Source organism: Macaca mulatta, chromosome 9 (genome assembly GCF_049350105.2).
Source record: "Macaca mulatta isolate MMU2019108-1 chromosome 9, T2T-MMU8v2.0, whole genome shotgun sequence".
NCBI classification, from domain to species: domain Eukaryota; kingdom Metazoa; phylum Chordata; class Mammalia; order Primates; family Cercopithecidae; genus Macaca; species Macaca mulatta.
The window spans coordinates 107,341,311-107,366,095 of record NC_133414.1 but is presented as its reverse complement, the minus strand read 5'-3'; the positions used below and the strand labels follow the sequence as shown (position 1 = coordinate 107,366,095).

The window sequence follows — 24,785 nt, the reverse complement described above, 5'->3', positions numbered from 1 at the left end:
GACAGAGGCAGGCAAACTCTGCTCAGTGAGCCTGCCTCCCTTCTAGAGCAAACTCTGACAAGTGCGTTAGCATCCCCCGGAGGGCTTGGTAAAATACAAACCCTGGATCCTATCTGCAAAGTTTCTGATTCTGCGGTGGGGCCTGAAAATTTACATTTTTAACAGTTTCCCAGGTGATATTGGTGATACCAGTTTAGAGACCACATTTTGAGAATTACTGCCCTAGAAGTTGACTGATGGACTTGAAAAAGTAGAGACCAACACATCCCAGGTGCACCACACTGTGTCAAGGCACTTCAGTCCCATTCAGTAGGACTGGGGTGACCACTGGTTCTGTGTAAGACCCTATGGGAGGCAGAAAGAACTCTGTCTGTGTGCCCTTGGGGAGCTGACAGTGGAAGAGTCTCCCTCTTACACAGTTATCTCTGTCCTATAGTAAGTAATACAATACTGTGAAAGCCAGAGGAGGGAAAGATGGATTCAGTCTTGGAGCTACAGGGAGATAAAGAGGGAGAGGATGCTGCTTTGTATAACTACCAGTGACTCACATACACGTCTCAAGAGTTTAATGGAATCAGTGAATTTTAACAGGCCTTCAGTGAAAAAAATCTCACCACCCCCCATTATTAACCTAAGTCCACTTACAAATTAATCATAAACTACAAATCTTTATAATTATATTGATTTAATTGATAGGAGATACTGTTTTGACAGAACTCAGTTACCAGAGTGTGAATGTGGTGCTGCTTTGGTATAAATTTTTTAAAGTTCACACAGCTCTACAGCTGGGTGACATGAGGTAACCTACTTCCTTGTGTTTTTCTATTGGAATCACTGTAAAATTCGTATCCTTATAATTTTGGTCATTTAGTTTTCTCTTGTAAACTTGTCATTTATCATTAACCCCACATCCGTTCTTTTCTTGTTCACCTGCAACTGAAATTATGCCCTTTGGTTACAGACACAAACACAGGTATTGAAATTGTGTGGCTTTAACTTGATTATAAGGTGATCATTCGCGTGGCCCCAGTATGTATGGTATAGATAGGTAGATAGATGGAAACATCAATGTGAAAATGCAAACTTTAATACCTGCGGAAGGCTAGGCACAGTGGCTCACACCTGTAATCCCAGCACTTTGGGAGGCCAAGGCAGGAGAACTGCTTGAACCCAGGAATCTGAGACCAGCTTGGGCAACATCGTGGACCCTATCTGTACAAAAATTACCCAGGCTTGGTGGTGCGTGCCTGTAGTCCAGGCTACTCAGGAGGCTGAGGTGGTAGGATCATCTGAGCCTGGGGAGTCAAGACTGCAGTGAGCCATGATTGTGCCACTGCACTCCAGCCTGGGCAACACGGCAAGATGCTGTCTCAAAAAAAAGAAAGAAATTCCACAGCCAGGCGTAGTGGCTCACGCCTGTAATCCCAGTACTTTGGGAGGCCAAAGTGGGCGGATCACTTGAGGCCAGGAGTTAGAGACCTCCCTGGCCAACATGGTAAAACCCAGTCTCTACTGAGAAATACAAAAGTTAGCCAGACATGGTGGCACATGCTTGTAGTCCCAGCTGCTCAGGAGGCTGAGGCAGAAGAATTGCTTGAACCTGGGAGGCAGAGGTTGCTGAGACCGTGCCACTGTACTCCAGCCTGGGAGACAGAGCAAGACCCTGTCTCAAAAAAAAGAAAAAAAAGAAAAGAAAAAAGAAATTTCAGAGAGAGGAGGGGATAGGAGGGGGTTCAGTTGAGGTGTAGCAAATAGATTTGACTGGAACAGGAACAGTGTAGTAGAGATAAAGGCAATTCGGTTAAGAGTAGGGAGAAACTACCCAGAGGCCTTCACCTATGGCAGGAATTGAGATTTGAACTGAGGGAAAGTTGAGAGCAGCAGCCAACTTCAAAGCAAGGAAGAGATGTGAGGAAGAATGTTAGGAATGTTATTTGTGCTCCCGGGTGACAGATTAGAGTGAAGAGAATGTGAAATCAAAGGAAGCTTTGTGTCAATGGGAACTAGGCGTCAGCTTTGAGCAACAGGGTTGCGGAGGGATGGAGGTGTGGAGGGAGGTCCCTCCTGACTTAATGACACACTTGATCAGGAAGTGGAGAAGGGGCGGAGGCTGACTCGGACCTGGGCATCTGGGAAGAGAGGACTACCCAACAGGATTGGAAGTCTTGGCAGGAGTCATTTGAGCTCAGGGACCACTTTATCTGGCTTTTTGGATGAGGTCACAGACCGTAAGAAATATATGGAGTTGGAGATGATGTGAGAAGTGAGTCGGCGTTTCATCTACTTGCATATCATAATTTAAGCAAATAAATGTACCTAAGGAATAAGACAGTAGATAAGGAACATCTTAGGACTTCTGGCTGACTTTGTCTTTTGTTTGTTTGTTTTTTCAATAGCCATGGTCTGCATGTTTTGAGGAACTGGTACCTCAGCTTTGGGACCTTTCTAACCATCTCTTCCCCAGATCTGGTTGTTTTTAGGGGATTCTCATGCATGACATACATAGTTAACTAAACATTTATCTAGTATTCTACTAAGGTCAGACAAATGTAATTTTGCCCAGATTTCTACACTAGAACAAACTGGCTAGAGTGAATTTCTCTGCTTTGCTTTCTAGAAATTTGTGAAAATGTGTCCTTGTTGTACCTGAATCCTGATTTTAACTTGTCATTGTTTCTTATGTTCAGATGAGACCTGCCAGAGCCAAATTTGACTTTAAAGCTCAGACACTAAAGTAAGTGCTACCAGTTATATTTATTTATCTTTTTAGCTGTCTCTTTGAAACACAACAGTTTGTTTGTAGAGAAGAGTTGGAGAAATAACAATTATCAAAATTGTTGTTAAAAAAAAAAAAGAACAAAACAGTAGTTCATAGAGTTTGCTATGTGCCAAACACTATTCAGAGTACTTTGCATATGTTAACTCATTATGGAGTGGGTGCTGTGATGATCCCCACTGTTCAAATGAAAAGGCCAAGGGACTATAAGGTTAAGGAACCTGCTCAAGCTGGTGTGAGAGAGTTGGAATTCAAACCTAGGCAGAGGTTGGGCTCTTATACCCTGTCCCACCCTGCCTCCTCCTATGTAGGGGCTCTATTTGCTTATGTGGTGGCTTGATCTGACCCATCTTTTCTGTGGAAGGATCTAGACCAGTCTCTAGGGAGATAACTTTACCCATTTTGCTACAACATCCCAAGAGATTAAAGGCTTACATGAACCCACCGGAGACTAGCGTTTCTCTAAGTGTGTTCCTCAGAGTGCTAGCCCTATAAGATTTTTCTCAAAAAGGGAGTTCTGTTGTAGAATGAGTTGGGAAACAGTGCATGCTATATCTATACCTCCCACCCACTTTGAAGAAATACTTTGTTGATGGCATGTTAATAGCTCCAGAAGTCTTTCAAGAAAAGAACCTGAAACACGATTTGGGAAATGCTACCAAAGACTGGGTTCCATAAGGAAACAGCTGGCTTTTTATCTAATTATGGATTTAAATAGTCCATGAGTTCTCATTGGCAGCTAAAAGTACAATGGACAGTGGCCACCCCATTGTCCTGCAGATGGACGGTCATGCATCTGGTGATCAGAGGGAGAGCTCCCTGTCCTTAGATGCTGGGAAATGCTATGTGGAGCTAACCAACCATGGTTCTGATCTCCTCTATCCCACAAAATGAGTGACCAGGCCACAGTGTCTAGAACCTAGTCACAAATCTGGTATAGTTGGGTTTGTGTGTATTACTCCAGTCCTTTAGTTGGTCAGCTAAAGGAGGTGGCTGCGTACCATACTGCAAAGATTGCGAGCTTTAGAGTCAGGAAGTCCTGTGTTCAAATCCTGACTATGCCACTTACTATCTCTGTGAGTGTAGTCAAGTTATCAACTTCTCCCCCACTCAATTTTCTTTATCTGCAAGATACGGGTAAAAATGCCTCTCTTTCAGGGAAGCTGGGGTAATACCTGTAAAACATTTTGCGTAGTGTACCAAAATTTAGTGCTCAAAATATATTATCCTCTTACCCCCCTTTTTTTAAACCAGACAAGATAACAGAGATATATAAATTAATTTGCAATTTAATTAATACACTTTTTCTTTGAATTGAGAAAGGTCTATGTAAGATTTATTAAATGGTCTAGTGATGATAATAGTACATTTTCCCAGATTTCATAAAGAGTCTTAAAACAACTTTTTTTTAGAGCAACCCCGTCAAATAGAACAGGTGAGAAAGCTTAGATCCACAGAAATTGTCACCTTTTATCAACATTGCTAATGCCGGAGAGAGGTTTCCTTCCTTCTGATTCCGTGTTTTCATCACGACATGCTGCCTCCAAAAAAAGTCCACAAAATTTAGTGAAAAAAGTAAATTCTAGCTCCATGGTCTTTTAAGCCCTTCAGTCACTTGGTTTTACATTTCCCCGCAGTCAGTTACTCAAAAAAGCATGCTGCCGGGGCCAGGCGTAGTGGCTCATGCCTGTAATCCCAGCACTTTGGAAGGCCGAGGCTGGCAGATCACTTGAGGTCAGGAATTCAAGACCAGCCTGACCAACATGACAAAACCCTGTCTCTACCAAAAAATACAAAAATTAGTCGGGGCGTGGTGGCAAGTGCCTGTAATTCCAGCTACTCAAGAGTCTAAGGCATGAGAATTGCTTGAACCCAGGAGGTGGAGGTTGCGGTAAGCTAAGATCACGCCACTGCATTCCAGCCTGGGGAACAGAGTAAGACTCCGTCTAAAAAATTTTAACAAATAAAAAAAATAAAAAAAATAAAAAGCATGTTATGGAATACTTGGTTCAACAAAGTTAAACAAGTTTCTTTCCCCTGGGTCTTCTCAGAGCCTCTGCTGTGCTGATGTACACTGTGATGCTCAAAAAAAGATCTAAAGCGAATCATATTTCTCAAACCCTCTCACCAGCAGACCTGGTCGCATGGTTCTTTGGGAGCTAGGAGTATAGTCCACAGTAGTGGCAGAATAGGGCCCCAGGTTTCCCATGGTAGACTTCCATCAGCCACAACTACTGACCCCTCAGTTCCTCTCTCACACACAAGTGTATCCTTTGCTTAACAGTAGGACCATTACGCTCCCGCCCCCCTCCACAGCTGCAAGATACTTAGTATAGTAGAGTCAGGAGCCTGCAGGTCTCCACAGCAGTGAATATGCTGAGGGTCTTGCTCATCTATGTGACTGTGGTTGGGGGTAAAGGAAGAGGGAATTCATAATGCCCGCCAAAGAGGGCTGTGGCAAAAATGTGGCCCGAGACATTCCTTCTCACAGAGACAAATGCCCACATCCCCTTTACAGACCTCTTGAGGGTTAGAATCCTGTTTGCTAATGTGAGACCCACAAAGGCTGCCTTGTGCTTTTATTCAGCACAGAATTGACTTTCTATAGTTTTCCAGATGTGCCCTCATTGTTCGGCCAGCACCCCTCACATACCGTGGGACTTCCTGGCATCCTGCAAAGTGAGCACACCCCTTCCAAGTTACAATTGGAGACTTTTCCATCCTATTGGTTTGACACAAATGAAAAAGATCTAGGTCATTTTTTTTAATTCAAGAAAATGTTACAATTTTAAAATTATTTAATTCAAGAAAAAGTTGTAAGGGCCAGGCGCAGTAGCTCACGCCTGTAATCCCAGCACTTTGGGAGGCCGAGGCGGGCGGATCACCTCAGGTTGGGAGTTCGAGACCAGCCTGACCAACTTGGGGAAACCCCATCTCTACTAAAAATACAAAATTAACTGGGCCTCGTGGCCCATGTCTGTAATCCCAGCTACTGGGGAGGCTGAGGCAGAAGAATAGCTTGAACCCGGGAGGCAGAGGTTGCCGTGAGCTGAGATCACACCATTGCACTCCAGCCTGGGCAACAAGAGCAAAATTCTTGTCTCAAAAAAAAAAAAAAAAAAGAAAACGTTCTAATTTTTATCCTTAAGTTTTCATTTTGTTTAAAATTTGCCTTTGTCTAACTTTTTTAAAAAAAGAGTCCTGGTTAAAAATTAACATCATCTGGGCCAGGCGCGGTGGCTCACGCCTGTAATCCCAGCACTTTGGGAGGTCAAGGCAAGTGGATCATGAGGTCAGGAGTTCAAGACCAGCCTGACCAACATGGTGAAACCCCGTCTCTACAAAAAAAAAAATTAGGCGGGCATGGTGGTACATGCCTGTAGTCCCAGCTGCTCGGGAAGCTAAGGCAGGAGAATTGCTTGAACCTGGGAGGTGGAGGTTGCAGTGAGCTGAGATTGCACCACTGCACTCCAGCCTGGTGACAAAGTGAGACACTGTCTCAAAAAAAAAATAATAATAATAATAATAATAACATCATCATTATTAAGGCAAACAAAAGAATGGATATGGAAAAGTTGCAAAGGGGCACAAAGAGCATTTGAAGGAAAATCTACTTTTCTTTCCAACATCACTTTTCCATGTTAAAAAGCAAAGGAATTAGGCCGGGCGCGGTGACTACATGCCTGTAATCTCAGCATTTTGGGGGAGACTGAGGCAGGAGGATCACTTGAGCCCAGGAGTTCAAGACCAGCCCGGGCAGCATGGCAAAACCCCATCTCTACGAAAATATATATGTAACAATTGGCCAGGCATGGTGGTGCATGCCTGTAGTCCCAGCTACTCAGGAGGCTGAAGTAGGAGGATCACTTGCGCCCAGGAGGTTGAGGCTGCAATGAGCCGTGATCATGCCACTTGCACTCCAGCCTGGGCAGCAGAATGAGACCTTGTCTCATGAAAAAAAGTAATGGAATTAACATTTATTTATTGAGTGTTACCTACCTGTACAACAGGCACCATCCTAGCTGTTTATTTTTAGTTTGTTGAAGCATTCTCCAGCAACTCTGAGTTAGCTCCAAGTTCAGCTAAAGAAACAGTGTCTCAGATTAAGTATTGTGTCCCTGGTCCCAGAGCTACTAAATTTCAGAACTGGGTTTTGGACCAGATCTGCCTAACTTCAGAACCTTTCTACTGCATGATGATACAAAGACGGATGGTAAAATGGATGGGTGGACAAATGGTGAAATTGATGGAATGATAGAAGGATGCCAATATATCACAAATAATTTGAGGGCAATTTAAAGCAACGAAAGCATGTCCTGCTAGGGCATAGTAGAGGATAGTGAAGGTATCCAGAAGGAGACGCTTTTCTTCGTTTAATAAACATCAGTTAAGGCAGCTGAGTGCATTGTTGTGTGTTGCATAAATATTCTGAGCATAAGACAACATTCACAAAAAATGCATTTAGAAAACCACAACAAATTAATAAGGCCTCTGAGCACTTTCAAGGGCTAGTCAATTTGAATGTTAACATCCATCCTGCAAAAGACTGGAAAAATGCCAAACGTGATGTAATTTCCTGAATAGTGGGGTTCTTACTTCCAAATATGGAGTCCCCTCTCTGGAATTTGTACCCTTTGACCCCACTTAAAAGTCTTCTTTTGCTACAAAACTGAAGTGTCTTAATCTTACACATACTGAAACATCTGCTAAAATGCCGTTGACCCTCTGTCGACAGGGAGCTTCCTCTGCAGAAGGGAGATATTGTTTACATTTATAAGCAAATCGATCAGAACTGGTATGAAGGAGAACACCACGGCCGGGTGGGAATCTTCCCACGCACCTATATTGAGGTACCGCAGCCCCTTTTCTTTCTAAGGAAAAGCCTGACTGTGCCCAAAGCACCATTTATTTACTAAATGCTTATGTTTTGTTTCCTCCTTTTCCTCTTGTTTCCCTGCTTTCTTCTCTTCCCTTGTTCTCTTTTACCTGTTTCCCTTTCTCAGCTTCTTCCTCCTGCTGAGAAGGCTCAGCCCAAAAAGTTGACACCAGTGCAGGTTTTGGAATATGGAGAAGCTATTGCTAAGTTTAACTTTAATGGTGATACACAGGTAGAAATGTCCTTCAGAAAGGTAAGCTGCCCTTCTCATGCCTTGCTTTGGGGCTCTCTTGGATGGCACAGCTATGTGGGGAAGTGTGGTGTTGCTATCACATCCCAGTCTGGGGGTGCTATCTGTACCCTTAAGAGAAGTATGCTAATCAATAATTGCATTAAGGGCTGGGCACGGTGGCTCACGCCTGTAATCCCAGCACTTTGGGAGGCCGAAGTGGTTAGATCACTTGAGGTCAGTTTGAGACTAGCCTGGCCAACATGGTGAAACCCCGTCTCTACTAAAAATACAAAAATTAGCTGGGCATGGTAGTGGGTTCCTGTAATCCCAGCTACTCAGGAGGCTGAGGCAGGAGAATCATTTGAACCTGGGAGACAGAGGTTGCAGTGAGCTGAGATTACTCCACTGCTCTCCAACCTGGGCAATAGGGTGAGACTCTATTTCAAAAAAAAAAAAAAAAGAATTGCATTAAGGCTTGTAATCCCAGCACTTTGGGAAACCAAGATAGGAGGCTCACTTAAGGCCAGGGGTTCAAGACCAGCCTGAGCAACATAGCAAGACCCCATCTCTATTGAAGAAAAAAGCTAAAAGAATTGCATTAAGGGCAATTGGAGAATTTTCTGAGGTAAGGTATTTTTAAAATAAACCCTAGGCTAATGTCAGGGTTTAACTGTATTGAGCTCACTGATTAAAGATAGTATTTCTGGAGTCTTAGACATCTTTTATAAGCTGTTTTCAACCAACACTTACCAACTAATGATGTGATAATGCACTGTGTTGGGGACTGGGTTTTACAATATATTGGTGTGATCTAGTGGAAGAAACAGGTGCATTGATACCAGGAGAAGTTTGAAAAGCTTTGAACCCAAAAGGCACAAACCAGCTGTGCAGAATGTGGGAGTTAAATACTTTTTCCAAGCCACTATTTTCTTATAGAAAATAATGAAGATAGATGGCTCTCCCCTAGGTGGTTGTAAGAGACTTAGGTGAAACAGCTTATGTGAAGCCCCCAGCATGACACATGGTATCTGGTTTGTGCTTAGTAAACAGGAGATGCCAGTATTATTATCATCACCGTCATGCTTATTCAGACGCAATTACACTGTGCAGAGAAGTTCTTCTTTCCAGAATCCAAACACTCTACCTGGCAAAATTCTCTGGCTTCCTAAAGTTACTAAGTTACTGATTTTATTGAGGATTGAGGGAAGTGAGCACATGGGTTAGAAAAAGATGAACCATCTTATGTAACACTGGAAGCAACCCAATTTGCCCCACAGCAGGGGATCAGTAATTAAATCATTATATGTGTGTGCAACAGAATACCCTGCAGTGGTCCATTAAGCTGTGCAATGCCATTAAAAATCTAGAATTCTATTTTTTGATAAAGAAGGAGGTTTACTATGTACTATTAAGTATTTTTTAAAAAGCAAGTTGGAAAAGTTTGGAAACACAGTTTATACTCAATTTTTATAAGAAAAAATATGTGAGGTTTAATTCACATGCGTAGAAGTAAATCTGGGAAGTCCATATGCCAAATATTAATAGTGTTTATCCCCAAATGACTATGTGATGGGTGAAGATTGTTTTCTGCTTTATGTTTGTGTTCTGATTTTTCTATAATGATACATTATAAGTATTTATAATTCTACAAAAGAAAGAAAAAGAGAAACCCCCCAAAATCTTTGCCTTAGAGATGAAGATTGGATATCTGTTTCACATTAAATGAGTCAAAAACACTATATTTGTTCCCTGGCTTAGGGGCACAAATCTGATGTTCTCCTTTACTAAAATACTTAAAGAACCAAGGTAAACTTCCCAGCATCAAGGTAGCTCCTCTGCCATTAGCATCCTCATCCCAGTGGTGGTAATTCCCTCCGGGTTCAGCAGGGAATGTTTTTGCTGAGCTAAGAATGTGGTAAACAATGCAGGACATTGAAGCATGCAGGCAGAGGCCCCAGGCATGCAGAGGCATGCTAGGACAAGGACCCTGTCTTTGCTGTGTCTTCCAGGGTGAGAGGATAACACTGCTCCGGCAGGTAGATGAGAACTGGTATGAAGGGAGGATCCCAGGGACATCCCGACAAGGCATCTTCCCCATCACCTACGTGGATGTGATCAAGCGGCCACTGGTGAAAAACCCTGTGGATTACATGGACCTGCCTTTCTCTGCCTCCCCAAGTCGCAGTGCCACTGCAAGCCCTCAGGTATCTAAGCTTCTCGTCACTGGTTTTCATACTCAGCGTGTGAGTTTTCTTAGTCAACAGTGCTGTTGGCACACAGCCTCTCTGGGGAGGTTTTTGAGCACTGCAATTAAAAACTGTCTGCAGGAGGCCGGGTATGGTAGCTCACACCTGTAATCCCAGCACTTTGGGAGGCTGAGGTGGGTGAATCACCTGAGGTCAGGAGTTCGAGATCAGCCTGGCCAACATGGTGAAACCCTGTCTCTACTAAAAATTCAAAAATCAAAAAAAGATGGCGGGCGCCCATAGTCCCAGCTACTCGGGAGGCTGAGGCAGGAGAATTGCTTGAACCCGGGAGGCGGAGGTTGCAGTGAGCTGAGATCACGCCACTGCACTCTAGCCTGGGCGACAGAGTGAGACTCTCAAAAAAAAAAAAAAAAAAACTGCAGGAAAGCAGACTGTACACTGGACTTTGTCTTCATGCATACAAATGGCCTTTTCCAGTGCTTGGTTGAAGATATATTATCTCAGAGGAAAAGAAAGAGTCAGATAATTGCTCTGGGAATAAAGTGACTAGGGAAAGAGAAACAAGAGCCTTTATCAGTTGGTCCCTCCTGGGTGAAGCTGTTGGTGTGGGGACCACCGCTGTGTCATAAATCCCATGGTCCAAATGTGGTCCTCAGTCATCTTGGCCAAAGTTGGCCTGCAGAAGACAAAGGCTGAAAGAGAGACTTACACCTTCTTCTCGTCAGCCACGTAGACCAGGTCCAAAGTGTTTGCATTCACCGGAACCAGGTTGACTGGAACAAGTAACTTATAGCATTCAGTCTCAGTGGGCTGAAAGGATGTAGGTTTATAGGCATGGTAAGATGTTGGCTCTCCCAAACATTAATTATGAATAAACTTGTTTAGAAACATAAACTATTCCAAACTGATCCCCACTTTCCCAAAGCCAAGAAAATGTCAGAACCTTGAGTTCAGGGTGATATGGTGGGGGTGACATCCTGTGAAAAAGTCCAGCCAAACCACCATGTATGTTGTAAGGAGGTTGGCAGAGGAACAAGAGTAGGACCTGGGGGCCCAGGTTGACCCTGAGATGATGCCTCTTGTCTAGTCCTCTAATTGTTTCCTCCTCTGACACCTGCTCATCACTGACCCCAGTAGAGGGTTCTTGGCAGAAAGCATTAAACAGGCTGACCCAGGGCTTCCTGCACAGTGACAGCCGCATCCTGTTGTCTTATAAGACAGGGTGTGTGACTGGGGCGGGACATTCTGCTTTGTAAGGATGCAGAGAACTCAGCTACATTTTTCACTTGACTGTAGCCAAGAGTGATTGTAAAACAAAACTAGTACACTACTCATACTCCTTTCTGGAAGACTCTGCTGAGCTCCCAGAGAAAATAAAACCTCAGGGAAGGGCCATGGCAGTGCGGGGCCACCTTTCCCCATGGTTCCGGGTCAGGGATCTGGATGCACAGGGGCTGGGGGGCTGGGATAGGGAGCTTCCAGTGGGTCCCTTTGAAACTCCAATTCTGCAAAGCAGGCTGGCCTCATCCGTCACTACTCTGATGGGAACCTCTCTCCATCTCCACACCTGTGGCTGCTTCCTCCACCCACTGCCTGCACACATCAGGCTCACGTTCGCACATGCTCACACGCACACTCACCCATCCTGGTTTCTCCCCAGATGTAACCCAAGGATTTCCTTTTTGGACACCAGAGTGTCCTTGCGCATCCTCTCCATTTCATTCCTCTTTATATACCCCTTGTGATTATTTTCCTTCTTTTTCCTTTATGCTGACACTTGTACCTTTTGCTTCTTTCTTTTGTTTTCCTCTCTCTTCTTCTTTTTAAGTTTTCCAGTCACAGCAAGCTCATCACGCCAGCACCCTCATCTCTGCCCCATTCCCGCCGAGCCCTGTCCCCTGAGATGCACGCCGTCACCTCTGAGTGGATCTCGCTGACTGTGGGGGTCCCAGGCAGGCGTTCTCTGGCCCTGACCCCACCCTTGCCTCCTCTGCCAGAGGCTTCTGTCTATAACACTGACCACCTCGCCTTGTCACCAAGGGCCGGTCCCTCCCTGTCTCTCAGCCTCCCCCATTTGAGTTGGTCAGATCGTCCCACCCCACGGTCAGTAGCTTCTCCACTGGCCCTACCTTCCCCACACAAAACCTACGCCCTAGCACCCGCTTCCCAGGCCTCCCTTCACATGAATGGAGACGGTGGTGTCCACACGCCATCTTCAGGCATCCACCAAGATAGCTTCTCGCAGCTGCCACTGGGGAGCTCTGATAGTGTCATCTCCCAGCTTAGTGATGCCTTTAGCAGCCAGAGCAAGAGGCAGCCATGGCGCGAAGAGAGTGGACAATATGAGAGGAAAGCAGAGAGGGAGGCAGGCCAGAGAGGCCCTGGCGGACCCGAGATCTCTAAGAAGAGCTGCTTGAAGCCTTCAGACGTGGTCAGGTGCCTGAGTACTGAACACAGACTCTCAGATCTCAACACCCCTGAGGAGAGCCGGCCCGGCAAGCCCCTGGGTAGCGCTTTTCCAGGAAGTGAGGCTGAGCAGACAGAGCGGCATAGAGGTGGCGAGCAGGCGGGGAGGAAAGCTGCTCGGAGAGGTGGGAGCCAGGTAGGACTGCAGCATGCCGCGTGTGCACTTGGCGTCTCACTTGGCAGGGTGGGCTGCACGTCTCGCCCCGGTCCATCTACGGAGGCCAAGTGAATGCTGGTGAGACCATTTGCTTGCCTCGGGAGCAAAGAGATGGCCCCGGAGGGAATGGGGGGACATGAATTCAGGTGCCAGGGCTGGATACAGTTGGAGGGAAAGGACAGGCTGTATCTGACCACTTGAGGTCATTCGGAAGTTATCTCTACTTTGAATGCCTCCTGGCCTGCTGCAAGGGCCTCTGAGAAGGCAGACCTTCCTCACGTCCCACGTATGCCTTGGAGATGACCCTCGGTTTGCTTTGACTAACACAGCTGAGAACACCAGGCTTTGGTGTGGTGGTGTGGTTTGCTTTTATGTAAGATGCACTTTGTTTCCATAACCCATGGTGCTCTGCTAGTGCTCGGTTCTGTCAGGTCTTTGTCCTGTCTCGTGTTTGTGTGGGCGCGCGGGGCCTTTGTTTGCCACGCAACAAAGGTGTTTTGGTTCTGGAGAGGAGAATGCAGGTCTCCTGGGGCCCTGACTGGCATGGGGTATCCTTGAGTAGGCATGCCAGGTTTTTGGGTGAGTGTCCCATCTTCTCTCTGGGTCAGCTACAAAGAGTGCAGCATTTGGGCAAAGGTAGCCTTAGGGTGTTTTGAGACCTGAAAATTTTTTTGGAGACATGAAATTAGCAACTAAACAAATCACAATTCTGATTTTGGCTATGCTGTTTACTACTGCTAAAGTCAAAGACTTAAGCAACTCCTCTGAAGCAACCAGGTTTGAATGCCAGCTCCACCTCTTACTGTCTAGTGACTTGGGAGTTACTTCCGCTCTCTGAGACTCAGTTTCCTCATCTGTAAAATGGGGATGATAGCACCTACGTCAAAGACTGGTTGAGTACAAGGGCTTATGATCCTGGGAACATGGTCAGCACTTTATAAATGGAAGTGATAGAGCCACCATCTTGGGTGATCTAGAACTGCTTCTAGAACTGAGAATATTCTTAGAACCTCCTTAGATCCAGATCGAGTTCCTGAAGATGTCTGCAAGCCATTTATTAAGTATCTAGTATGTATGATGTCCACAGTAAATAGTGCTTAACCCTTAGACTTGCAACCTCAGTTTCCCTTTGAGGCTGTAGTTATTCCGTCTATGAATAAGACCTGCAGGTAGCAGCCTCTGGGCAGAGTACAAGGGTCATTTGTCTCTCCTCTTGAGGACCCTAAGTTCAAGCCTCCTCAAAACAAGGAGGAGCCTACAAACATAGCAATACCACCAGGGCAATAATAGAGGCATGCTTGGGGGACACAGGAGCACAGGGGCTTGAGACACACTAGGCCAGACTTCCAGCTCCAGCCAAGCACATGTGGGCCCATGGGTGGGCCAGCACATCAGGAGTAGAGATCACTGAGGGTGAGCCAGGATGGGGTAGTTTATAAGAAATGAGGCTTAGTCTTTTGCTAGAAAGCCATTTAACCTCTCACATGCAAAATAGGAGTGGAAGCAGTCTATCGCTTGTAGGGCAAGGATTCAATGAGGTAATTAACGGAAGTTGGTGCTTGGCACGTGCCAAGGCTCCATATGTGGGATCTCCCGCTGCTGTGTGGGGCCGTAGGAAAGCAGCAATACCTGGCAAAGGCTTTGCCTGGCCCTGGAACAGGTTGAGGAAAAAATAGAAGAGGTGGTAAAGTGGCTAGCTGAAAAGAATTAAACGTCTCTGACACAGGAATAATTCTATAAACGTTCTAAGTCAACCCAAGGCACGCGAGGACATCCTTATCGTCAGTGTTGAGTCATCATCCCGGCCCAATTCCAAGATCCTGTGTGTATAGGAAGTGCGCACGGTGCCGGATCTCCGAGTAAGGTTAGGGGTATACGCTTCCTGCTTCCTAAGGCAGGATAGGAGTGGAGTAGCTGGCAACACTGAAGATTATGTTGATTGGAAAGTCAGGCTTGTTGAAACTTGGTGTTCCTTTCTTGGTGGGTCTCCAGACCCCAAGTGTACCACTTCCTGTCCCCTCCCTTCCTTCTGACCTCCTGGCACAAGCCCCTTTTCCATGGGTGTGCCCAGGCTGTGGCCTGGGGCTCGCTCCCCCTTGAGAGCTGGCATTTGTGTGAAAAGGGCTGCTCCCGCACCTCCCCTTTAGCCGCCTCACTTTCCCCTCCTGTGGCTGGAGCAGGAGCTGACAACTCTGGAAACGGGGTCCTTCAGAAGAGGCTCCTGTGTCTTGGGCCCCCTTTGGGTGACAGACATGCTAAAAATGGGAAGGACTTATATGACAACTGTTCTCTGGCAGCCCCATCAGAATGACGTGACCACAGGCTGTTGCTTATTTGGAAAAATGCATTCCAGACCAGTTTGCGTATCAAGAGAACTGTCAGCCATTATGATCCTTGCTGAACTAAAGAGCTGAAACAAAAGTTCACTTTTATTATAGGTATTGGGGAGGTAGGTTGAGAATCTGACCAATAATGAGAGGGAATTTTACCTGAGAACCTTAAATGAAAAGATATTCTGAAATGTTATGATCATTTACTCTTTGAAGCATTTGGGATATTTCAGGCAGTTTGCTGCGAGAGACAGAGAGGGGCGAACATCATCAGGGCTTCCATTTAGATGTAGCTTCTAGGAAGCTGTTGGGGCCAAGGGAAAGTTTCCCTTTTGTCCTTTGAAGTTTCCCTAAAAATTACTGATAAGAAGCAAAAAAATTTTTTTCTTTTCTTTCTTTTCTTTTTTTTTTTCTTTTTTTTTTTTTTTTTTTTGAGTCAAGGTCTCACTCTGTCATCCAGGCTGGAGTGCAATGGCACAATCTCATTGCAACCTCTGCCCCCAGATTCAAGACTTCTTCTACCTCAGCCTCCTCGAGTAGCTGGGAGCACAGGCACATGCCACCATGTCCAGGTAATTTTTGTTTTGTTTGGTAGAGACGGGGTTTCACCATGTTGGTCAGGCTGGTCTCAGACTCCTGACCTCAAGTGATCCTCCCGCCTCGGCCTCCTTGGATTACAGGCATGAGCCACCACACCCGGCCAAGAAGCAAATTAATAGGAGAAAAGGCATACAGTTTTATGTGACATAGGAGCCTTCAGAATGAAGACCCAACCCCCCAATGGAGTGCAGAAGCTTATACCATCTTGAGGTTACAGAAGAATGGGGGCTCAGAGGATGGCCAAAGACAGGTTATGGTGGTAAATCAGATTTTAAGCAGCAAGACACGTTATGGGAGGGAGAAAAGTAAGGCTTGGCTAGCAAAGGGGGTCTTGTTATTTAGATGAAAGCTCACAGGTAGCAGCCTCAGAGAGAATAGATGGTAAATGTTTCTTTTAGGCCTTTAAAGGTGTCAGCCTGTCAGTTCATCTTTTCTAGATCTAGACAAGGGAAAGCCTCAGAGAAAACCTGGCTGCATCAATGCAGATTTTTCTCTATAAATACAAATCTCCTGCACAAAAGACAGCTTTGCAGAGCTACCTGTTTTTGCTGGCTCTCTGACAGCCATCCCAAAATATGTCAAAAAATATATTTTGGAGTAAAATATTCTGATTTCCTTTAACACCTTTCCTGATAGCCTCCCCCACCCCTGCATGAGTGGATTCAGTGCTCTGACTTTGTGCTGCCACAGCCCCTGCAATGGTCCGAGTGAGTGAGCCTCTCTCAGCCCCCTTTGCTTCCCTGTGTTCCCATAAAGTATCAGTGCTCCAAGGGCAAGACCATGATACCTGATGTATGGAAGGCACTCAGTGAATATTTGTTGAATGAAAGAAAAGGCAAGCCAGACACCTGTAATCCCAGCACTTCGGGAGCCTGAGGCAGGCGGATCTCTTGAGGTCAGGAGTTTGAGACCAGCCAGCATAGGGAAACCCCATCTCTTCTAAAAATACAAAAATCTCTTCTAAAAAATAAAAAAAATCAGCTGGGCGTGGTGGTGCATGCCTGTAATCCCAGCTACTTGGTAGGCTGAGGTGGGAGAATCACTTGAACTCAGGAAGCAGAGATTGCAGTGAGCAGAGATAGGGCCACTGCACTCCAGCCTGGGTGACAGAGCAAGACCCTGTCTCAAAAAAAAAAAAAGAAAGAAAGAAAGAAAGAAAGAAAAGACAAACAATGACTGACCCCAACGAAAGGAGTTTAGGATCTCCAACAGGGGAGTAAGATCTGTTCCCAAATAATTATAATGCAAATAAGGAAAGAGAGTCACAAACTACACCCCCTGGAAGATCAAGATGGGGAGAAATAATAACAAGGGAGGAAGGTGGTTGTCTGGAAACCTCAGGAAAAAAAATGCTGGGCAGGATGTCAGAGCCCCAGCACGAGGAGGTGGTTGACTTGAGTGTTGGTAAGAAAAATTGACTGATAACAGTATAGGTTTGAAGAAGGAAAGTTTATTAGAAAGAAAGAATACTGCAAAAGGGTGCAGCAGGGCACTCAGTGAGAGAGGACTGAGCGCACTGTGGTGGATGGATTTTCTTCAGGAGTGTTTATGGACCTTAAGGCGGAAGCTTAGGGGCAATTTGGACCATACTGGCCACATAGGTCATAAATGATTACATCTGTAGATGTTTTGGTGCCTTAATGTCAGCAAGGGTTGCACAATGAGTTTCAGCATGCCATTCCAGAGATGTGTAGAAATTCTAGTTACTTATAAATTTGGAGGCAAAGAAATCTGGGACCAGATGCCTGCTTTAAATGATAGGGAAGTCTAATTACTTCTGATTTTCCCAGATAAAGAATTTGGCCTGTTTGATGGTCACCAGGTGGTCATTGCTCCCTTCTAAATTCCTCAGATAAGGAGTTTTTGCCTCTGGGGCCTGCTGGATGGTCACCAGGTGATTTTGCTCTCCTCAAAAAAGTAGCATTTAATCTGAGCCTTAAAGAATAAGAGTTTTTCTCACAGGTGTACAACAGGAGGGTGGGACTCAAGGCAAATAGCTCAAGCAAAGGCCCAGAGGTAGGACCATGAAAGGTATGCATGGAGAATGATGCATTCCTGGTTTGGGTGAGGCTTCTGGTGTCCACATGTGAATAGAAAAGGGGATTTCTGGAGAAGGGGCTGGGACCAGAACCTACGTCAGGAGTCACGGTGACCCTTTGAATCAGTCACCTGCCCACCTCCTTCAACTCTGCAAATGTGTGGACACTTCGTGTGAAATGGTTTGACTTTTCCCTCCTAAACTAGTTTACACTGGGTCAGTTGCCCATGTTTTTAGGTGTGTTTTTTATCTGAACAGCAGAAGAGAGTGAGTGAAATGAATGCAAGGGTCTTCAGGGACATCAGGAAGGGGTGGGAAGAGCACTGGATTGAGAGTCAGGGTTCCAAGTTCTAGCTCTAGCTCTGCCATTGGTTTGCCAGGTATCTTTGGTTGAGTCACTTCTCTTTCCTGGCAGCTACTCTGTCCATAAACAAAAGATTCAGACAAGAAAAATGCCATTCCTTTTAGCTTTGATATCCTTTGATTAGGTAAAAATCCTGCATGAATTTTAGTTGAAATGAGAAAGAAGAACACATACAAAAGTTTAAGTCAGGGGTTTATAATCAATTTACAGACCTTCACAATGGAAAAATAGAAGCTCTTCCTTTTAATTTTTGAGAGACAACTTATTGGATGAAAAATGTGCATACAAAATGCCCAAGCATTCAGAATTATCACCGAAGTTCTTGGATTTTCTTGAGCGCAATTTTGGCCAACAACATTTAGAACAATCAAGAAGGTACGCTGGGCATGGTGGCTCATGCCTGTAATCCCAGCACTTGGGAGGCCGAGGCAGGCAGATCACTTGAGGCCAGGAGTTTAAGACCAGCCTGGCCAACATGGCGAAACCCTGTCTCTACTAAAAATAGAAAAATTAGCCAGGCATGGTGGTAGACATCTGTAATCCAAGCTACTCGGGAGGCTGAGGCATGAGAATTGCTTGAACCCAGGAGGTGGAGGTTGCAGTGAGCTGAGAGCATGCCACTGCACTCCAGCCTGGGTGACAGAGCAAGACTCTACTTCAAAAAAATTTTAAAAAGTAAACAAAGGAAAAGAAAGTAAGGGGCACAGGTCTGATGGTAGTGAGTTATCTCAATTCATTGTTCACAGTCAGTTACAGATCAAATTGGTTGTTCCACTAAAAAATAGAAAAAGAAAGCAAAGGGAAGATCATCTTGAAAAAGCCCATCACTTGCATGATCAAATATTTACGGAGTTTCTCCATGACAGAAGCACTATTTGTTGACTGGCATCCAGCCTTGGTTTTTAAGAGTTTTTACAATGTGTGAGAGTACCTCCTAGAACTTTTGAATTAAAAAGAATATTTAGAGACCATCTACTCCAGTAACTGATAACTTTTTCTAGATCAAGAACCTTTGAGAATCTGAGATCAGCTGAGGACTGTAGGCCAGTAGTTTGGGGAGGAGAGTGACACACAGTTTTGCATCGTTTCAAGAGGCCCACACCCAAGTCCATCTGTGACAAACCAGTAGGTTAAGAGCCTCCAGTCTTTTACAATGAGATGAGAAAACCAAGGCCTGAGGAAAGTGACAAAACTTTTGTGATGTTAGTTTGGTTCCTAAAGGGAAGGAAGCTAATCAAATAAAATCTCAATATACAGGAAAGCTGTGTGTCCTCAAAGCATCTGTCTGAGAAGCATGAGAACAAACTATAGGCTTAGAGAAGGGAGAAGGAGGCAAAGTGACTCAAGACAGAAAGATGTGACTTCAGAGGGAACACTTCTCAACACAAGGAAACTAAGTTCATTCCCAGAAAGATAAGAACAGAGGCATAGGCCTGCCTTGAGGATGGAAATCAGAAATAGAAGAGGAAGCTGTGATGTAACCTGCAAGAAAAAAGAAAATTTAAATGTTAAGATACTCAAGTAAATATAGGAAACATTTTCCTTTGACTCACTCAGAAGGGAAATCTCTAAATAGAGGGCATTTAACAGCTTACGGGATGGGGAGAGACGTTGGCTGCAGTACTTACAAAAATAAGCAGCAGGTATTCTCTCAACACTAATGTTAGGGAACTGGCCGGGCATGGTGGCTCACACTTTCGGGGGCCAACACAGGAAGATCTCTTAAGCTCAGGAGTTCGAGACCAGCCTGAGCAGCACAGGGAGACTACGTCTCTACAAAAATAAAAACATTAGCCAGGAGTGGTGGCGAGTGCCTGTGGTTCCAGTTACTTGGGAAGCTGAGATGGAAAGAATGCTTGGGTCTGGGAGGTCAAGGCTACAGTGAGCCATGATCATACCATTGCAGTCTAACCTGAACAACAGGAAAAAAAAAAAAAAAAAAGGGTAAGGGACTAAGACCCAAAGCTAAAGTGTGTACCCTTATGAAAGTGTTAGGAGAATGGAGCATGTCAGTAGAAAGTGCCAGCCACAGGGTACTGGACAAATTAAGGTGACCTGTTGGTCAGCATCCCTCTCTAGCTCTTCTGATATCTTCCTCTGGCAGAACACAAACCTCGAAGGTTGGGGTGTGGTGGAGTGTGCAGAACTTGGAGTCTGAGAGACAGATGTTCCAATACTAACTGTTCACATTCCCAACTCAGACATGGCAGGTCTTCGTTTTCTCATTTGTAAAATGAGGTCAATGTTGAGCACCTTCTTGGGTTACTATGAGAATTAAATGAAATATAATAGAGATGAAAGCAGCTAGCGCAGAGCCTGTAATGGAATCATAAATAACCTGTTGTGTGATGTCAAGGTACCACGGAAATGAAACAAAAGTAGTTTACTTTATCCACCTTACCCTGTTCCACCTAAGAGAGAAAATGGTGGCGGGGGACGGTGGGGGGAAGAGAAGAAAATAGAGAATGGGAAAATCATTTTACTTTGGGTTACACAAATCGAGAATTTAGAAAATTTGGAATTTGTGCTCCCCAAATTAGTTTCTTCTACCTTCAGTATAAAGGCATAAGCTATTCTTGGAAAGCCTTTGGTTTCTTTACACTTGAGTATGTATCTGCCATTACTCCCCTAACTGTCTTATGAAAGAAAGAGAAGACTGTATGATAGTCTATGAAGAGAAGGCTGAGCACTGGGTGAATATTTACTGAGCATGTAAGTTTAGTGTTGTAATCAGATTCAAATTACAACAAAGTAAATGTGTTGTCTATTGAGTGATTAGCAAGGAGATAAAATCTAGGTGGTAAGCAATTGAACTAGTTGTTTGTAATTCATTTTATATTTAAGCTGTGGTCTTTTTCTCAGTAAACTTAATAAGATAACTCAGTGGAGTCAGAGGCTGTTTAGAGGGTGCTCTGGTGATTTCCTGAAGCTCAAACCCAGGAGACTGAATCATTCGGGCCTTTCTACTCCCCTGGAAGAGTTTGCCCATGATGTTCCAGTAGGTGCAAATCTTCTATGACTATTCTGGGGCAGTCACTTGGGATGCTTCCAGAAGTGAGCACTCCAGCCATATCTGGAGGCTGTAGTCAAAAGCCTTCCCCCTGCCAGTCTTCAGTAAGCGATGAGTAGAGTGCTGCCTCCCTTAAGCCAGCTCAGCCCCTGCCACTCCTACTTCTTAACCCATAGGACAGGCACATTGCAATCATGGAGCGTTAAAGCCAAAAAGGACATTTATGTAAATTATGTCCAATCCTCTTATGTATTTTAGAACTCGAAGTCCTAAGACATTAAGCATTTTGTTCACAAGACAATCAGTTAGTACAGAGCATGGCCTGGAACCCGGATTTTCTCACTGTCCCACTGGGAGGTCAGGGTAGGTCATGAGAAAGGTGGGGTGGGGTCTGAGAAGACTTGGGACGTGAGACGACTAGAGGAGTGCCGTCTCTGTGAGACTTGGGCAGATTAGGGGAGTAGCAGAGCCTCGCGCTGTTTCTAGAGGGGATTTGGGGCCAGGGGAAGTTGAGTTTCTCTGTCCTGTCCACATCATCAGGACTTCCTGCTGTTCTGTAGCCTGTGTGCAATTGATTTGGGTCCACAAGGCCTTGGCGCACACCCAAAGCTGGAAGCGGATGCTTAGTAACTCCGCAGTAGCGCCAGGTGTTCTGTGGATCCAAAGGGATTAACAGCTCCAGGGAGGCTAAGATCTGATTTCTGGGGGATTTCCGTGAACTGAAAGTAGAAGGGCAACAGCAAGGACGCATGCAGGTTCACCCAATTGGGGAGAATGAAGCAAGCACTCCAGGCCAGGAGAGGCGACTTGTGTACAAATACAGAAGAAAGCAGTTTCTAGATCACGAACTATCATCTGCTTACTATTAATGGGGGAAAGGAGGGAAGTGCAGTGTGTGTGTGTGTGTGTGTGTGTGTGTGTGTGTGTGTGTGTGTGTGTGCATGTGCTGGGCTGGTTGTTTTGTAAACAAGTGAAAAACTAGAATACCATCACCAGAGTCGGCAATGTCCTTCGCATGAGATACACTCCCTTTATTCTTAACCCTAATGAAGTCCTTGTTAGAATTTGTATCTTCTTTTAGGCTTAAATAAGGGCAGACCCTGAGGACCTGGGGAGGGTTCAGAGCAGCATTGTCTAATAGAAATATAATGTGAGCCACATGTGTGATTTTAAAATGTTCTAGTAGACACAGTAAAATGGAACAACTGAAATTTTAATAATAGATTATAACCCAATATATCTAAAAATTATTACTGAGATTTTACATTCTTTATTTTGTACTAAGTTTTTGAAATCCAGTGTCTATTTTTACACATAACACGTTTCACTTCATACTTGCTACATCTCAAGTGTCCAACAGCCACCTGTGGCTACTGGCTACCATCTTGGACAGGACAGGTCCAGAAGAAGCACAATGCAAAGCTGTAAAGTGGTTAGAAAATGGGGACAGGAAAAAAAAAAAAAAAACCTAGAGGGGAAAAAAAAATCTGAGGATAAACAGCCTGCAAAATGAAGGGCTGATTCTTGTGATGGATAGTGATGGTTTCCGTTTCCACTGAGGGTCTACCCCCATGCCATGTCTCCATCCCCTGAAAAAAAACAAAACAAAACTGGTTTACATTTCAGTTATGTAAGCTATTTCACTTCAATCTAAACAGAGAGAAATTGAGTCTTAGCTAATAGAATAAATGTTTATCTTGACTTCTTCCTTCATTTATTCAATAAACGCTAAGTGAGGCACTCAGTCATCCCTACCTCTTAGGAATGGGGTTAAGTTTGTACTATACAGATGTTAAAGCTATGATGATGATTATCCTTAGCTTGGGGTATGGCCTGAGACCAAGGAAGGTACAAGGTGGGCCATCAATATCCCTTTCAGTACTATAGTTCACAGTTAATGATTGGATGCTATTGCCATACACCGTATCTTTTATATAAGGAAATGTCTTTGAACACCTAGAGTAAAAAGTATTCAAGAAGAGAAATGATAGATAGTGCCTGTTTTCAGACAAGGCAGAAATTGGGTATTGCTATCATAGTTACACAAGCAATCGAATCATGATTCAAGAGGGAGGTGGCAGGTGGTATATGGAGATTAGACGTCAAAGGGCTCAGCTCTCACACTACTTTGTGCAAACCTCACAATGTCAGGTCCCAGCCACCTGGCAAAGGCCTTAATGTCCTGAGACATTGTAGAAGAAGCATGAAATGGCCCCTTTCATTTTATCCCTTCCTTTACTTCTGTCAGAGTCTGAGGTGACTTGTTTGAGTGACTGCAGTTTAGAAGGAGTTTAGAGAACTCAAAGACTCTTCCGAAAAGGACAAGAGTATAGAAGTGGGGCCAGGCACAGTGGCTCATGCCTGTAATCCCAGCACCTTGGGAGGCCGAGGTGGGTGGATCATTTGAGGTCAGGGGTTCGAGACCAGCCTGACTAACATGGTGAAACACCATCTCTACTAAAAATACAAAAAAATTAGCTGACTGTGGTGGCCCACGCCTGTAATCCCAGCTACTTGGGAGGCTGAGGCAGGAGAATTGCTTGAACCTGGGAAACAGAGGTTACAGTGAGCCCAGATTGCACCTGGGTGACAGAGCGAAACTCCGTCTCAAAAAAAAAAAAAAAAAAGTAGTGCCTGGGATGGAACTCCTCTGAGCCTTAAATTCCTTATTCTGCACTCCTCAAGTCAGAGGGTTAGTACAAAAGTCAGGTATGTAAAGGACCTATATATCCTTGTAAAATATCAGGTTCTTTTTACTGTATTTGATTCACTGATCCTCTTTTCAGCACCAAATTGTTTGCCAGATAATTGATTCCAGTCACTCCTTTGGGATGAGTGAAGCTGAGTGGAAGGATGCTAGGTTTCTGTAAGCTATGGAGATCTTGCCAAGAGATTGTCTATATCCTCTCTTTTTTGTTGTACTGCATTTGACCTGAGGTCATGAGGCCACCAGCTGGAATTTGGAAATATTTTATTTTTTATAAGAACTTTTGTTTTCATGAGGTGTGACCCAGACCACCGGTCTTGGCATACTGTAGCCAAAGAATCTCAGTGTAGGGCAGTTGAGGTCCTCTGCACCCTTGCTGCCTAAAGTTGGTCTGTGAACCAGCAGCGTCAGTACTACCAAGTAGAAATGCAGAATTTCACAATACAGTCCAGGTGTATCAAGTCAGAGTCTACATTTTAACAGGGTCCCAAGTGATATGTATATATACATTAAAGTTTAAGAAGGATGGCTCTACAATATCCCAATTAGTTATAGTCCACAGCAGCCTCAGCTTAAACAGCTGCCATGGCAGCCAACTCATTTCCTCTTGTGGCAGCCCCTTGTATTGTTGGATTGTTTGGAAGTTCTCCCTTCTGTCATGTTAAAATCTGCATATCATTATCACCCACTCAAGGTGCCCAGAGTAAGTTTCATTCTTCTGAAAGCCCACATAGAAGTTACTTGGAAATGTCCATTTCTTTCCTTTGTGATACGGACACCTTAATCCAGAGGCGGTGAGTGGAGTGTGGGTGGTAAGTGGAGCCACACGAGGTCGGCTCCCAGTCACCCGGCAAAGACCTAACATCCAGAGTCATTGCAGAAGGAGCATGACATGGCCCCTTTAGTTCTGCCTCTTCCTTTGCTCCTGTCAGAGTGCAGGGTGACTGGTTTGAGTGGTTGCAGTTTAGAAGGGGTTTGGAGAACTTGAAGAGGCTTCCTGAAAGGACAGTGGTATTGAAATG

The 24,785-nt window shown here is 44.7% G+C and overlaps 1 protein-coding gene across 50 annotated transcripts in view; it reads left to right on the top strand.

The window, feature by feature from the left end:
• The window catches only part of SORBS1 (sorbin and SH3 domain containing 1), a 252,279-nt gene that overhangs the window by 214,214 nt on the left and 13,280 nt on the right, over nucleotides 1-24,785 (top strand). For 33 of the 50 annotated variants that reach the window (XM_077946901.1, XM_077946888.1, XM_077946900.1 and 30 more), the window contains 4 exons: nucleotides 2,688-2,734; nucleotides 7,512-7,626; nucleotides 7,780-7,905; nucleotides 9,894-10,088. In XM_077946901.1, coding sequence (XP_077803027.1) covers nucleotides 2,688-2,734; nucleotides 7,512-7,626; nucleotides 7,780-7,905; nucleotides 9,894-10,088 — 483 coding nt within the window. Of the gene's footprint in view, nucleotides 1-2,687; nucleotides 2,735-7,511; nucleotides 7,627-7,779; nucleotides 7,906-9,893; nucleotides 10,089-11,919; nucleotides 12,694-24,785 lie in introns of all 50 variants that reach the window. The other 17 variants (XM_077946867.1, XM_077946865.1, XM_077946857.1 and 14 more) reach the window with 1 other exon arrangement.